This window comes from Diadema antillarum, unplaced genomic scaffold (genome assembly GCF_040938485.1).
Source record: "Diadema antillarum isolate AM-2024a unplaced genomic scaffold, OU_Dant_1.0 seq00000688_RagTag, whole genome shotgun sequence".
NCBI classification, from domain to species: Eukaryota; Metazoa; Echinodermata; class Echinoidea; order Diadematoida; family Diadematidae; genus Diadema; species Diadema antillarum.
In genome coordinates this window covers 1,675,211-1,689,812 of record NW_027271593.1, presented here as the reverse complement: position 1 = coordinate 1,689,812, position 14,602 = coordinate 1,675,211, and the positions used below count along the sequence as shown (strand labels likewise).

The following is a 14,602-nucleotide window of genomic DNA, read 5'->3' as shown; positions in this document are numbered from 1 at the left end:
AGCTCGCTCTCTTCGCTCGCTCGCATTTAATCGTTATGCAATTCACCTGATGTTGCTGCCAGTAATTGCCAGCAGTTCCGCCCGGTGCGCCCCCCCCCCTTAATTTCCAAAGCGAAAAGATATGGCTAAGAACGGCAGTTTTTGGACTGTGAAATGTAAGATTTTCAAGCTCGCTCGCTCGCATTAATAATAATCGTTATGCTCTCCTGATATTGCTGCCAGTAATTGCCAGCAGTTGCGGTCGATGCCCCCCCCTTAAATTCCAAAGCGAAAATATATAGCTAAAAACGGCAGTTTTTTTTTTACTGTGATGTGTCAAAATTTTCCAGCTCGCTCGCTACGCTCGCTCGCATTTAATTGTTATGCCATTCTCCTGATGTTGCTGCCAGTTATTGCCGGCAGTTGCGCCCGGTGCGCCCCCCTTTATTTCCAAAGCGAAAAAAATATGTCTCCAAATGGCAGTTTTGGGACTAAATGTCAAACTTTTCAAGCTCGCTTTCTTCGCTCGCTCGCATTTAATTGTTATGCCATTCACCCGATGTTGTTGCCAGTAATTACCGGCAGTTGCACCCGGTGCGCCCCCCTTAATTTCCAAAGCAAAAATAAAAAAATAAAAAAAATGACTGTTTCAAGTCGATAAAACATGTAAAAAACTTGCATCAAATTATTTACTATTTAGAACATCAAAATGCAAAAAGTGCTCACCGTGGGAGGGGACACCCACATCCTCCCACTCGCTCACTCTTATCGCTCTTGCTTGGCCGCGTTCATGATATTCAGTGTAAATATTAAAACAGGAAGTTTATTTGGATGATACTATTTTACGGGCAAATTGTTCATTAATAATCTACATCAAAATTTACTGCTACCTTAAACAAGTGGGACTGTTTCAAGTCGATAAAACAAGCAAAACATGCATCAAATTGCACCATTTGCAACATCAAAATGCAATTTCAGTTCTAAGAGTGGGAGGAGGGGGGGGGGACAACAGGTACTTCTAATCCTCCTCCCCCCCCCCCCCCCCCCCAAGATAAAATCCTAGCTACGCCGGTGCCCTTTCCCCGCTTGGTTTCCCTCAAAAAACAGTAAAAGTCTAGGGATTGAGAGCTTCCTATCATATTCCAAATGTCTGTCCAAAAAATCTCGTTACATTTTAGTGTCAAAACGCACCCCCCTTGAAAAAAAGCTGGTGACGCCCCTGTAAAGGAATGTTTTTTCAACATTCAGGTTAAAGCTTCAGACTCCTAATCCTTGCCAAGAGCTACTAAGAACCATCAGTTGATCATCATACAGTACTATATCTGTCATGCTACACAACAGTGGGTACAGCATTATGGACTAGTTCCAGTCTGGGCTTTTCTTCACTGTGATAGACTGAACCAGTGAGAAACCTTTTTAGAGGCCAAGAAACTTGGCAGTAACATCTGATTTACGCCAGTCTTGCTCACCTATAATTTTGCCCCATGTAACACTCATCATAACTTGAAAAACACAAACAAGGTAGTCCTGTTGATGTGATTTTTACAAAAATGTGATATTGGCATAAACTGAGACTGCTAGATTTGTACAGAATACATGTACTGTATACTGTATTTCACAAATGGTCAATTCCAGCGTAACGGACATGACATTCAGACCACTTTTTTGTGATTCAAACCATCACACAATGAAATTGGGAGTCTCCAAAAGATTCTAATTGAGTTTATCAGACACATTTAAGTATATGTAATGTACACAGAAAATTTCATGGAAATTTATCAAGTGGTTGTTGAGAAATTGCATTTTTAGCGAGCGTAACGGACATGACACTAAATGGACAAGGCATTTTGATCTACTTACCATTATGAAAATTCCTGTGAATTTTTGGATAAGATGCAGCTGGTTTTGGTCTTGATTAAACCTTTAGGTCATGCTTTACTCATAAAGTCCTAATTTAGAGTAGTTTTACTGTTCATTCTTTTTTAATAGTTTAAAATATTGCGTAACGGACATGACACTTCGATCGTAACGGACATGACAGTTTTGTCCACTTTTTTTAAGCTAAGAGAATTTTTTTATTACAGGGTATAGCAGATATTCAATTGTTTGCATAGTAAGGTTAGAACATAGGGACACACATCATAACTGCAATCATGTAATATTTCTTATATTTATATCATTTTAGGGGGGTTAGTCTTTGTATATATTTACAAAACAAAGAAATATAAAACAAATTCGCTCCTGCACCAGCTAGCTACAATTAGTGACAAATTTCCATTTACTACCACCCACCATAGCATAATAGGACATATTACTATCTTATACTATGGTTATTTTTCTCTTAGTGGCCTAATATTTGATACTTAGTATTATACACTAGTGTAACGGACATGACACCCTTGTAAGGTGAACCATATTTTCACTTCTTTGTTTCAAAATAAAAAGATTGAAATAACTGCACACTGCCAACTACATTATGTTCTTGAACAAAACATCAAAAAGTCCTTTTATTGCAGGTTTCAGTGATCTAACAGCTACTCTAAAGCACATGGAGTACAATGCCCAGAGTACCACAATGGCATACATGTACAACACAGAAGACCATGTCTCCATATCTGCGGATAGGCAAAGAAAACAGAACGAACCAAATCTGTATGAAATAAAAAGTTTGAATACAACATCATTAAAATGCACTCAGGATTGCATCAACTTTTATGCAATGAAACAGGACCACAAAACTGTTTGGTACCATTATCAAATTAGTGTTATCATCTGAAAGAAATAAGGTATGAAAATTTCATTTCTGCAAAGTTCTTTCATTTGGCATTAATGTCATCCTTGGAGTAGAATCATCCTCTGTTATCCAATCTTGGATAGACTATTGTAAAAATTCCACTGCTAGTACCAGTACTTTATCATTGTCAACAAATACTTTCTTTTCTTGGCTAGAAGTGAATGATCAAGCCCCCTTTTTTTTCTGAGAATTTTCACAACATATAATCCATTTCCATAGAGTGGTCACCTGGGCAACAAAGTATTTCTTGTTTTCTTCATGGCAAATTCAACTCGTTCAAATTGTATAATCAACTTATTGCTTGCTTAGGCACTTCTTAAGGCTTGCCAGAGTGGTGTACTGGTTACATTATTCTCACCAGCTTGTGAGGTTAGGACTTTTTGAAATACTGGATGCTTTCAGTACCAACTAAATGATTATACAGTGTACCTTTCAGTGGATAAACATCTTCTCATAGCATCTCAAAATTGTGCTTTTTGTACGATGCTGTGCGCTGTCATATATACCAGTATATCCCTTGGCATAGAGGTACATCTAGTTTAGTTGTATTGATGAAATGGATAGCCAGCATTCAGACCGACTTTCTCTGACGATAGAGCTACATGTACTGTCAACACGCTTAATAAAGCAAACAATTCCATTCTCAGCCCTCTTGGCAAGTGATATCTCATTAACGTGCCACTGAAGGTGTGGATTTATATACTCAGAGAGATGAGAGAGGTATATTGTATGTATGGATGCAGCACAAACTTCTTTTTTTTTTTAATTATGAGGCAACACCATCATTGAAGACATTGATGCTGGTGACATTTGGATTCTTTGATGATGTATCATCAGTGATCATGTTCATTGGATGCTCGAGGATCCATCTGTGCAGGAGTTCCTGGCTGTTGTGTTGACTCCATGGTGGATATGTGTTAAATGTGGTCTACAATGTACTTATATGTAGAAAGTGCTCATTTTAAGTATTGAAGGGAAGGTCAACAATGAAAACTCCATTGTCTAAATACTCCTTGGAATGACAGCTGCTGTTTATCAGTCAGGGTTACAAAAGGTGGGAATGGATCAAACCGGTGTAACAGGGTAGCAAGACCATCTAAAATCAACAGTCTTCCAGTGGCAGAAAGCAAAGTCTGCTTGTTTTTGTTTTATTGAGTGATGTGCGGACTTAATTATTTACTGAAGTATGGAAATGTCCTACTATCCTAAAGCAATTAAAAATAATCACCACCCTGTTTCACTGGGCCACAGTGTTATTTTTGCCACTTGTCTAATATGAGGTGTCATGTCCGTTACGCAAAGTGTCATGTCCGTTACGCCATTTACAGGAAAACTAGAAGTGGTATAGAAAAGTGGTTTTCACACATGCAAGGGGATTCAATCCTAACATAGAAAATGAATTTACAGCAACTTTACACTAATTTCCTCTTGGCTATGAAAACTTATAGTGAAAAACGTAACGGACATGACGCTTCAAATGTTATAGAAATCACACAACTTTGAGGATCAATGGGTCAAAAACTGATGAATGCTAAGGAAGTTGGTTGTGATTTTTCCGTTGATGTATACACTGGACTATAATTTAAAAGCTGAGCAAGGCCTCTAGGACATATCTGGCCTTCTTTAGAGACAAGAACACTAAACTCTTTAAAAATAGCCAAATTTTTGCGTCATTGCAACACATCATACAGTATTTTCATTGACTGAGAAAAATACAAAATTTTGCAATGACAAAGATGCGATTAGTGAAAAATGAAAATATATATGTTACTTTCTTAGAATATTTGAGAACTTAAGTGAAACTCAAAACTTCATTTTTTCACCAAAGTGAACATTTCTCATGGAATTGCCCAAATTAGGATTTTTTGAAAAAAACTTGAGTGATTGAATTTGCTATTGAGCACCAGTGACAGAAAGGGCCGAATGCATAAACGCTAGCAATTGCTTGTGCTAGCCTTTTACTCGAATCCGTATGCATAAAAACAAGCAATTGCTTGCGAGCAGAAGCTCTTGCTAGCAAGTACAAGCAATTGCTTGCTGTCCGCAAGCAATTGCTTAGAGACCAAGCATTTGCTTAAAAACGTATGCATAAAACATACCTTTTGCTAGTTCTTGCTAGCAATTGCTTACGATTTTCCAAGCTCTGTAAAATGAGCTTGAGCTTTTGCTTACCTGGGACGTTCCCTTTTAAGTATCATGTTCATACTCATGGAAGAAAGACAACAATTGTGAAGGAGTGGTATAAATCTACAAGAAATTACTCTTAAGTAGAGTAAGAAAGTTTTCATTTCAACAACGGGAATGTCCAGTGGTTAGCACGCAAAATTTGATGAAAAACAGGTAGGATGTCTGACTTCGGTGGAGAGCAAGGAGACGTCTCTCCACGTGCGATCTGGCAGATGCGGGCTATTGTAAGCAGTGATGGGAATCAGCCAGAAATACGAGTGTGTGTATAGTTGTGTGTGTGTGTGCGTCTGTGTGTGCATTTATGAGTGTCATTTCATAGCTCTTCTGCTATGTCAGGAAATGTTTCTGCACACACATGCCCTTTCAAATGCATGCTGCCACACTCGCCTTTGTTCTTGTGTTCGCACAGGCGTGACGTCCCTTTTGTTGAAAACGCAAGCAATTGCTTGTGCGGGACAAGCAAAAGGTATAAGCGTATGTGTGTGTGTGTGTGTGTATTTCATATGAGCGTTGTTATGATCACTATACTGCTATGTCAGGTTCCAGCTCACACATGCCCCTATGAAATACTAGTACCTAATATGAAACACGCCTTTGTTCTCAGACGTACAGTGTTCGCACAAGCGTGACGCTATTGTTCGAACCCTATAAGCAATTGCTTGCTGAATGCAAGCAAAAGGTATGTGCACAAGCAAAAGATTATGCATATGTATTTAAGCAATTGCTTGAGCTACACCTTTTACTAGACGAGCTTGTGCTTTTGCTCGAAGCAATTGCTTGTATTATGCATTCGGCCCAAAGTATCAGCAAAAAAAAAAAAAGAAATTACTGATGTCTCACCTTGCAGATGATACACAGTGCATTAGTGTTATTGGAGGCATTTTCAAGAGTTATTAATTTCACAAATTTGTAATAGTCAACTCGCAAAATTAATGAAAACAAAAACACAATATACACTTCATGTACATATCCAGTACCAGGTTCTTGTCTCACATCATCAAAAGGCATTTCATATTTCATTTTTTTCCCTCTGATTCAGCACATCTAGCTGCCATTGACAGAGTCTGAATAAAATTCCATGTTGATGAGACACGGCTGTTCTCCACCATGATGTATGTCTACACATGAATTATTCAATAATGAGGCTAAAACTGTGGTTTTGCTCACTCCTTTCACACAATGTCTGAACGACACTAGGATGACTCAAGATGCATAATTCTTGTGATATCACTGACTATCTTGTATACGGCGACAGGTAAAACCTGGAAATTAAGCAGAAGACACTGCAGTGTTCATGAGGAAAGAAATCAGCCCGTCATTTTTTCCCTTTCTGGGTCTTTGCAGTCCCATCTCCTGATGAAGTGGTTGCAACGACTGCCAGCTGCTTAGGTTCTGATGATGATGCCTTGGATATGATGTCCATTTCATTTCGTGCAGTGATTGCTTTTGTAATGTTCTGCAAATCAGAAAGGAAAGTATGGCAACAAAGAAAAGTCAAGTCATATAGGCTTGATTAAATTCCTTATCCTTTTTTTGGCTGTTTCCAAATGACTAGTCAAATCTCAATTTTTTTTTCTTTTGCAAGAAGATCTTACCATTGCATCTCTTTCTAGAAAAGAAGTGTACCATAACTGCACTCTGAATCAACATCCCACTGGATGATAATCATTACAATTTACTATTTTTCATGAGGTCCCAACAATGCTGACTTGTGCAATGTTGACAAAAGATGGCACACATTCTTCAGTGAGGACAATGGATATTACACAGAACATGACTCAAGTTGGTTTAAATACCATTCACTTGCAGCTGCTGTTGTTTGTTTGTGGGGGAGGAGGTGGGGACTAGCAAGATAGTACTAGCTTTTTTAATATGATAACTGTATGGGTGTACAAATGTGTACCATTAAAAAAGTAGAGTCTTTTTTTTCTTAAAAAAGCAAAAATACAATGTGTATTATGCTTTGATTTTCATATTTGAATACTCAATGTACTTTACATTTTACAATCTTACATGCCTTCATCATAAGTGTAACATCATAAATCCATCTAGTCAAATACCACATGGAATCTGGATACTGGTTTATTCAAGGTAGATTTACCTTTTTGAGTTTTGCAGCCTGAATCTGCCTTGCTTTCTTGGGGGCAATGTAGCGAGCTGAAAATGTAAAACAATGAAGTTTGTTATCCAATATTGATGGTGTTTGTAACAAAACACAAGGGCTAGGTACGGTACATGTATTTTTAACTTAAAGGGTGCGTACAGTTCTGGTCAAGGAGAGGATTTAGCTTTTAATGTTTTGCAAGATATTCAGAAACCACTCAATGAGATGTCAAAGAACATGCAATTCTAAGGGGTATCAAAAGTTTATTTGATGAAAATTGGTTTTGAAATGGTTGAGATATCCAAAAACAAGGTGAAACAAAGAGATCCTAATAAAAGGCGTGGCCTGTAGTCTTTTATTATCATTTTTTTTGTTCATATCTCATCCATTTGAAAACCAATTTTCATCAAATAAACGTTGAATCCTTCTTAAAATTACGTGATCTTTCATATTTCATAAGAGGTTTCTCATGATTCATGTTTTGAACATTCCTAAGTGAGATAATTATCTCACTTAGGAATGTTCAAAACATGAATCCCCACCTCAACCAGTACTATACAGTCCCTTTAAAATGAAGGAACAAGGAAAGGAAAAGTCACCCAGAGGTGATCATTACACAGCAAGATAAAGCAAACTAGAAATGTCGCTATGGCGACTGATATGCCTCCGCCATAATACATGGTTCTACGAATAGGTCTAAGATCTATAGCACAATGCCTTGACAATGTGTGATGACAGTTTCATACATCTGGCAAAATATTAAAATGACAGGTTTGTCACACATGCATTGAATGTTCACTTTCCTTGAACTAGGTTTATTTGGATGAATGGCTATACTGTCTAATAAGAGTGCAAGTATTTGGGGATTTGTACCCAACTTTTGATCCTTTTATAAGTTCAAAGAAGATGTGAAATTTAACACTTTCACTTGACCTTTGACCTTTTGGCCTTTGACCTTTTGACAAGAAACTTTCCAGAGAATCTGTATTGGGTAGTACATGCATATATATGATAATTTACGTCAAGTCATGCGACTAAATACTAACACTAACACTACGACTCGAGTGCTAGCGAGTAACAGTACATGGGGTAGGTAGCCTAGTAGTAATAGTACAAAGAACTAGACGGCATCTAGATCTAGTACTACAGAATAGTATAGTAGGGACTAGACAGAAAGATCCGTCTGTCCGGAGGACTCTTTTTATATTTTGCCATTAACGCTGTTGTATACGGAGGGGATCCGTGAAGCCAGACGCAGTCTCCGCGGAACATTCCCCGACGGACAGATACAGACCGATCTTTCGGTCAAAGTAGGGACCATATAGGTCTAACTGTTAGTAGGTTCATCACATTTTCATAACACATAAAATAATATGTGGGGCTACAAAATGATTCCACATCGTCACAATAATAATACAGAGTGGTATATTTACCGCCTTTCTTAGGTTGATTATACTTTTTCTGGTGTGAAGTCCTCTGTTTATTTTTCCTCCCACTTCCTGGGACTTGAACTTTCGTCCTCACCTTTCCCTGTACCATGGTAAATTTTTGTTCTCGTCTAGACGCTACAATTTACAGACCCTGTAGGACCTAAATGTAAAAGGCTAACTTCATAAAACGTGTTTTTTTTAGACGGCACAGATTGGGGCATTTCTTCAAAAGGGGTCTTGAAACAGACTAATAGCGGATGTGCGCTTGCGCACCACAGAACTCTAAACACGTGTCTTAGAGTTCATTCTGTGGTGAGCACTCACTGAACTAAAATTACTTCAGTGCAGTGGGACGTACGCGACGCCGTAGCCATAAGTGTACGCTGCAACGCATGCATGCGTGGATGGGCAGTTCGCAACGCGCAGACTTTGCATGCATACGAGCCATTCAGGGGTGATACTTGTACAAAATGATTCCGAGTGTTTACAAAATTTGTTGCGATAGCGTACTTTACACAATATTAATATTGTAATTTGTAGCGATAGAGCATGCTATGTACAATTATGCATCACACTAGCTGGTTTGAAGAAGTCATTTACGTTCTACATTCTCAGATAAAGTGTTCAATTTTCGTTTCATTAAAACTGAAAAATCATGGGCCATGTATAAGTGCCTGTTGCTAGGGTTCATTATCAAGCTTGGTACTATTAGCAGTTGACCTATCTAATCAACATAGAATTTTATTCCAAGCATAGCTACATGAGTCTCTGGTATGGCATAAAGCACGATTTCAGTGATATAAATACATGTATTTAGATCACTGAAACCTTGCTTTATGCCATACCTGTCCATAGACATCTACTGTACTGGTAATTAACATTTAATCGAAGTGAAACAAGTGTGCATTATATTGTTAAATAAAAATATCGTGCCTTTAACTTTAAAATAATAGAGTGCCATTTTGATACAGCTATTATACAAAAGCATGTCATCATTTTATTTGAATGACAGCACAATGAATGCCCCATAAATCCACGTCCTTAATTTGTTTGTATGGTTTTTTTTATCTCATACCCATAAATGAAATAAATTATATTTCTCTCATCCCCTCCTATTGGACAAAAGCTACTCGAATATTAATACCTGTTTATACTATTCTTGTGTTTATTCTACTTGACGGCTTTCTAATATGGAAAAGTAATAATTCATTAGTCCCATTCAGATAGCATGATGCCAAACTACTGCCCCAACTGTTTGGAAAAATCCTCCAGCATCATTATCACAACTCACTAACCCCAACGCCATCCATCCACCCCTCTCCCACGATCTCTCTCTTCACACACACACACACACACACACTCGTCTGACATTCTCTTCTAGGACACCCACAGTTTAGTCGACCCACAAACGTTTACGGAATAAAGCCACTTTCTATTGTTTGACGGTTGTGGGTCTATTGTTTACCTTTGTGGGACCATTGTTCCCCAGAATTTCTTTTGTTCGCTGTCCCACGACAGACTGTCAGACCTACCCAACACACGCACACACACACACACACACACACTCTCTCTCTCTCTCTCTTCTTCCAAACGTTAATTTTTTTTTAACTGAATTAAAACACAATAACATTTTTTTCCTTTTTACATCTACATACCCGACATTAATCATTAATCCTTTTAATCGTCATACTCAATTTTAATTTCAATTTCAGCTTTATTGTCCATAAAGTGGAAATTTAGTTGTTCCAAGTGTACAAATATGAATATATGTAACATTTACAGCACAATTTTCACAATACATATAATAGACATAAATAACAGAATATAAATACATTACCAGAATGAATAATCAAAGAAATAAACATTCAACAGTCCTACATAAAATGAATACATATCAAAACAAATGCAGATATGCACCATTTACAGCGCGTGCATGTGTGTGTGTGTGTGCATGTGCATGTGTACATGTATGAGTACATGTGTGTGTGTGTGTGTGTGTTGTGTAGTGTGTGTAAGTCTGTGTGTGTGCATGTGCATGTATACATGTACGAGTACATGTTTGTGTGGGGGGATATGAAATGTATGAGTAGGCCTATAAATACATGTGTCTATGTGAGTTATGTTATATTGCATGCATGCAACATATGAATGCATATATATATGTACATGAGGCAATTCATACGACAACGGCAGAAACTATGCCCCTATAGAGAATGGGACTCATTCAAATGAATTCAGGTACCTACTCGTCCTACACTTAGGAGACTGCAGTCTCTTTCCAGACCTCATCCATAAATAATTTCCACGGGTGACTCTCACTTGAAAGAATATGCAGAACTTTCTTCACTATTCTCTGTTTACAAAATAATATCGTCCCAACAATATTGCCTTCCTGTGAGTTTGCCTGCCTGTTAATGAGTGCAATACAAAATAACCACTGGCAAAATGGCAAGTCCAGCAGTGATCTAATAATTCAAAGCAATGATTCAAATAACCAACACTAAAACAGCACTTACAACCATATCAATGGTGAAAATAATAATTGGAAATAATAAATGAAATAGAATTATAAATACATTTGATAGAAATCCTGACAACATTGACAATGATAGTAATTACAATACTAAAAATTAATCATCATTATCATTTACATGATAATTATTATAAAGTTGTAATACTGATAAAAACAACAGTATATATAACTGCAGATACCGTCTAACAATGATTCATCCATTCTAGCTACATGGGCTGTGATTTGACATTTAATTTGTTAAAGTTAGTGCCTGAATCACAAAATTATCACATGTTTAAATTCATTCTTACTTTTGAATTTTATACATTTTGTACAGATCACTGTATGACACGAGACTAAACTAATACACATTCTTGCTCATCTAACAGACATGCACTGACTGTGATCTAAGTTCATACAAATATGTTAATGATCCATTTTAAACAAGGATCAATATTCCCTTTCAAATGTGATAAAAATATGTCAGTTAATTTCAGAAACTCTTATCAGGATAGGTCATACATTTAACAATTATCTCTCATTAGAATAAAAATGTAAAATTTTATGACTTATTGTGGGTGTGTCTTCAAATTTCTAAGCACACAGATTTTTTAAAGGCACACTTCGATTCCTGAAAATTTGTTAATAGTAATCTTAAAGTCTACAGTTAGATGCAATTTACAACTGAGGAGATATAAGCTCAAGTAACGGCTGGGATGATCAGACATATTTTTCATCAATCTTCCAACTTCATACCTATTGACATAATCATGTTTTCTTCTGACATATTGTGAATTTTAATTCGGCCTGATGCATGTTCCTATGTTGATTTCTGATGACAACATTATTTACTATTTTTCAGGGAGAAAAAAAACATTTCAAAATAATAGTTGGAGCATAAATAGATGTCAGAGGCAGGGTCACTGTTGAGCTCAATTACAACGTAATTATTTACATTTTTGGAAAAAATTGTAATTGACTTTAATTACTGTCAATTGCTTTTAATTACATTCAATTACATTACAATAAAACTTCATTTGTTCTTCAATTTTATCTGGATTGCTTATTTCTCTTTCCCCTTAGGTATCTAGTACTCTCTAGCATGTAACTGCATCATTTCCCATGATGTGGGGGAAAGAGGGGACACAATAGGAATTGATGAAAACACTATTTGTTTTCAAGAAGTGCACAAATTGACCATTTGAAATATTTCATAATTGCCATAGGTCATAAGTTTCAACAAGAAATTAAAGTATGTACATTATACAAGCAAATTTACATTTCTTATAATCCTTTGCAGTGGGAACAGAAAGTCAAAATTGCAAAAAAATTAATTCTAATGTTGCAACTTTTTCAAATGAGAATGGGCCTTAAGAATGTGTTCAGGCAGGCATAACATTCACTGCATTTATGTTGATTTCATGTAAATTACAGAGTAGTGGGATGAATTGCATGTTTTCCCCTATGTAGAGGATTGGTTATAGCCTATATAGTTCCAAAATTAAATACATGTAGGTCATTCATGTAGTTAAATATTATTAATATTAAATCCCACGTGATATTTCCTATAGCATCGGCACAAGGTTTTTCTCATCTGTATTGTCTACATGTGCTCATGATCCATCAAATGCCATAAGCATATGGGAAATACACAGTTCCAATAGATTAAACAAACTAGGAGGCACCACTTAATCATGCCACCACCAATATTTAAAAGCTAGAGACTATTATTGAGGACCCTAATGGTAGTGGAATGAAAGCGAAATGCTGTCATTGTGACAAAGTAATTTCTGGATCTTTGAAGGCCACTTCAAACTTTCATACTCATATCAAGGTATGTATCACATACAACATTATAACATTTTACATCCATCAATATACTGGTTAACACATCCATGCACAGGATTTATTTATGTACAAGTAAAGCCCATTTTCATCATGCAAATAGGCAACAAGTTTTCTTGATTTCTTTAATGGTACTTCCAAAAGAAGTGTATAATGCATTACAAATGAAACAAGAGCCCCCAGGGGGCAAGCCGTTCACCTGAGTAACGCGATCGATACACTACGTGCAGTTTGCTGTTAAGGCCCCTTTTCCCAGTTGTTTGTTTCTTTTTCTGGGGGGGGGGGGGGGGAACTGGGGAGGGTGAGGGGGAAACCCCCCAGGAACAATGCTATCCTTAGTCTTGCAAAGAACAAATTACATTCTTAGTGCTATATAAGGGTTACTACATACAGCATATCTTCACTCCACTAGTGAAGGGTCACTGGAGAAGATTTTTAAAGTTTACTCCCTTAATTTCGTTGCGGGTCCAGGGGGTGCAAACGCCCCATATCATATGAACGACTAGGGGTCCATAACCCTAAAGGATGATTCCCACCAAGTTTGAATGAAATTTGGCTACTAGTTAATTCTGAAGAATATGATGCAATTACCTTTTTTTTTTTTTTCCTTGGGCCCCTCCCCCACATTTTAAACCCCTCTATAGGGGCCAAAGGGGGCATCCTATGTCTTTCCACAACAAACTATTTTCTTCATATATAGAGGTATGTAAATATCTACATACAACATACATGTCCCAAAAAATTTTAATGACACTGTACATGGGTGTAATATTAATATTACATTATTATATTGTTTATATCTTCACACCTGTAAACTAAAATTCATTTCGTACAACTGGATTAGATTTCATGTGATATGGTCTAATAATCACAAAGATTTTGTTTTTCATTAAACATCAAGAAATCTAATCTCTCCATCCAAGTTTTGAATGAAGTTGTATGTGTAGTAATGTTCAGCTAACAAGATTTAATATCTATTCAAGTAGTGGAAATATGCTTGGTGCCCCCCCCAAAAAAAAAAAGAAAGAAAGAAAGAAAGAAAGAAATAAGTAAAAACTCTAGGCAAGTGCCGAAATGTGTCTCGCCTACAAACGTACAACACATAATCAAAACGCACCCTTAAAACTTGACATTGGCCCCTAAAAGTTCATTGACCCCTGTCTGTGACTTTGGACCTTGTGGTGACCTTCAACTCCCGAAGAGACATATGTCTACCACCTACTTGGTTGCAAAGAGACATTTAGATCAAAAGTTATGAGCCATAATAAAAACGCGCCCTAAAAACTGACATTGGCTCTTAAAGTTCATTGGCCCTGCCCGTGACCTTTGACCCTAAGGTGACCTTCTTGTTTGGTAAAATGTGTAACTTTCCATAACCACTCTCCTCTCCAAGTCTGATTGAAATTGTTCCAATTGAATGGGAATTGAATCACTTCCAAACTGTGAAAGTTATGATATAGCCTCCTGCAAACTTAGTAAAAACCTTAATATTGGGTTGCCATAGCCATGTATGAATCAACAATTATATTCCACCCCTGATGTGTTCTCTGCCTACCTTCTCTATAACTTTTGTATCAAGTTTTATAAAAATTGGATCTTCCTACTTGGAGAAATGGGCAAAAACGTATTTTTTAGACAAAGTTCATTGACATTTGACCTTTGGCAAATTCCATCCAAATATTTTTAAATCACTTCCCTCTAAAGTTCATTGACCTTTGATCCTGAGCGAATTTGGCCCAAAATCTAATCAG

General features: G+C 36.9%; 1 protein-coding gene across 1 annotated transcript; it reads right to left on the bottom strand.

The window, feature by feature from the left end:
- Positions 1–5,935: 5,935 nt before the first annotated feature.
- Positions 5,936–8,619, bottom strand: LOC139737308 (UPF0390 protein zgc136864-like). Its single transcript, XM_071647981.1, has 3 exons — positions 8,498–8,619; positions 7,062–7,117; positions 5,936–6,416 (listed from the first exon to the last, which is right to left on the bottom strand). The coding sequence occupies exons 1-3, from the start codon at positions 8,601–8,603 to the stop codon at positions 6,276–6,278; spliced, it is 303 nt and encodes a 100-aa protein (XP_071504082.1). The 5' UTR covers positions 8,604–8,619; the 3' UTR covers positions 5,936–6,275.
- Positions 8,620–14,602: the final 5,983 nt, after the last annotated feature.

What these genes read in the sequence shown, in the direction of transcription:
- LOC139737308 (XM_071647981.1), bottom strand. Translation starts at nt 8,603, where the DNA reads ATGGTACAGGGAAAGGTGAGGACGAAAGTTCAAGTCCCAGGAAGTGGG. An exon ending in TAATCAACCTAAGAAAGGCG is followed by an intron (nt 7,118 to 8,497) that starts GTAAATATACCA and finishes TTACATTTTCAG; the next exon opens with CTCGCTACATTGCCCCCAAG. An exon ending in AGGCTGCAAAACTCAAAAAG is followed by an intron (nt 6,417 to 7,061) that starts GTAAATCTACCT and finishes TCTGATTTGCAG; the next exon opens with AACATTACAAAAGCAATCAC.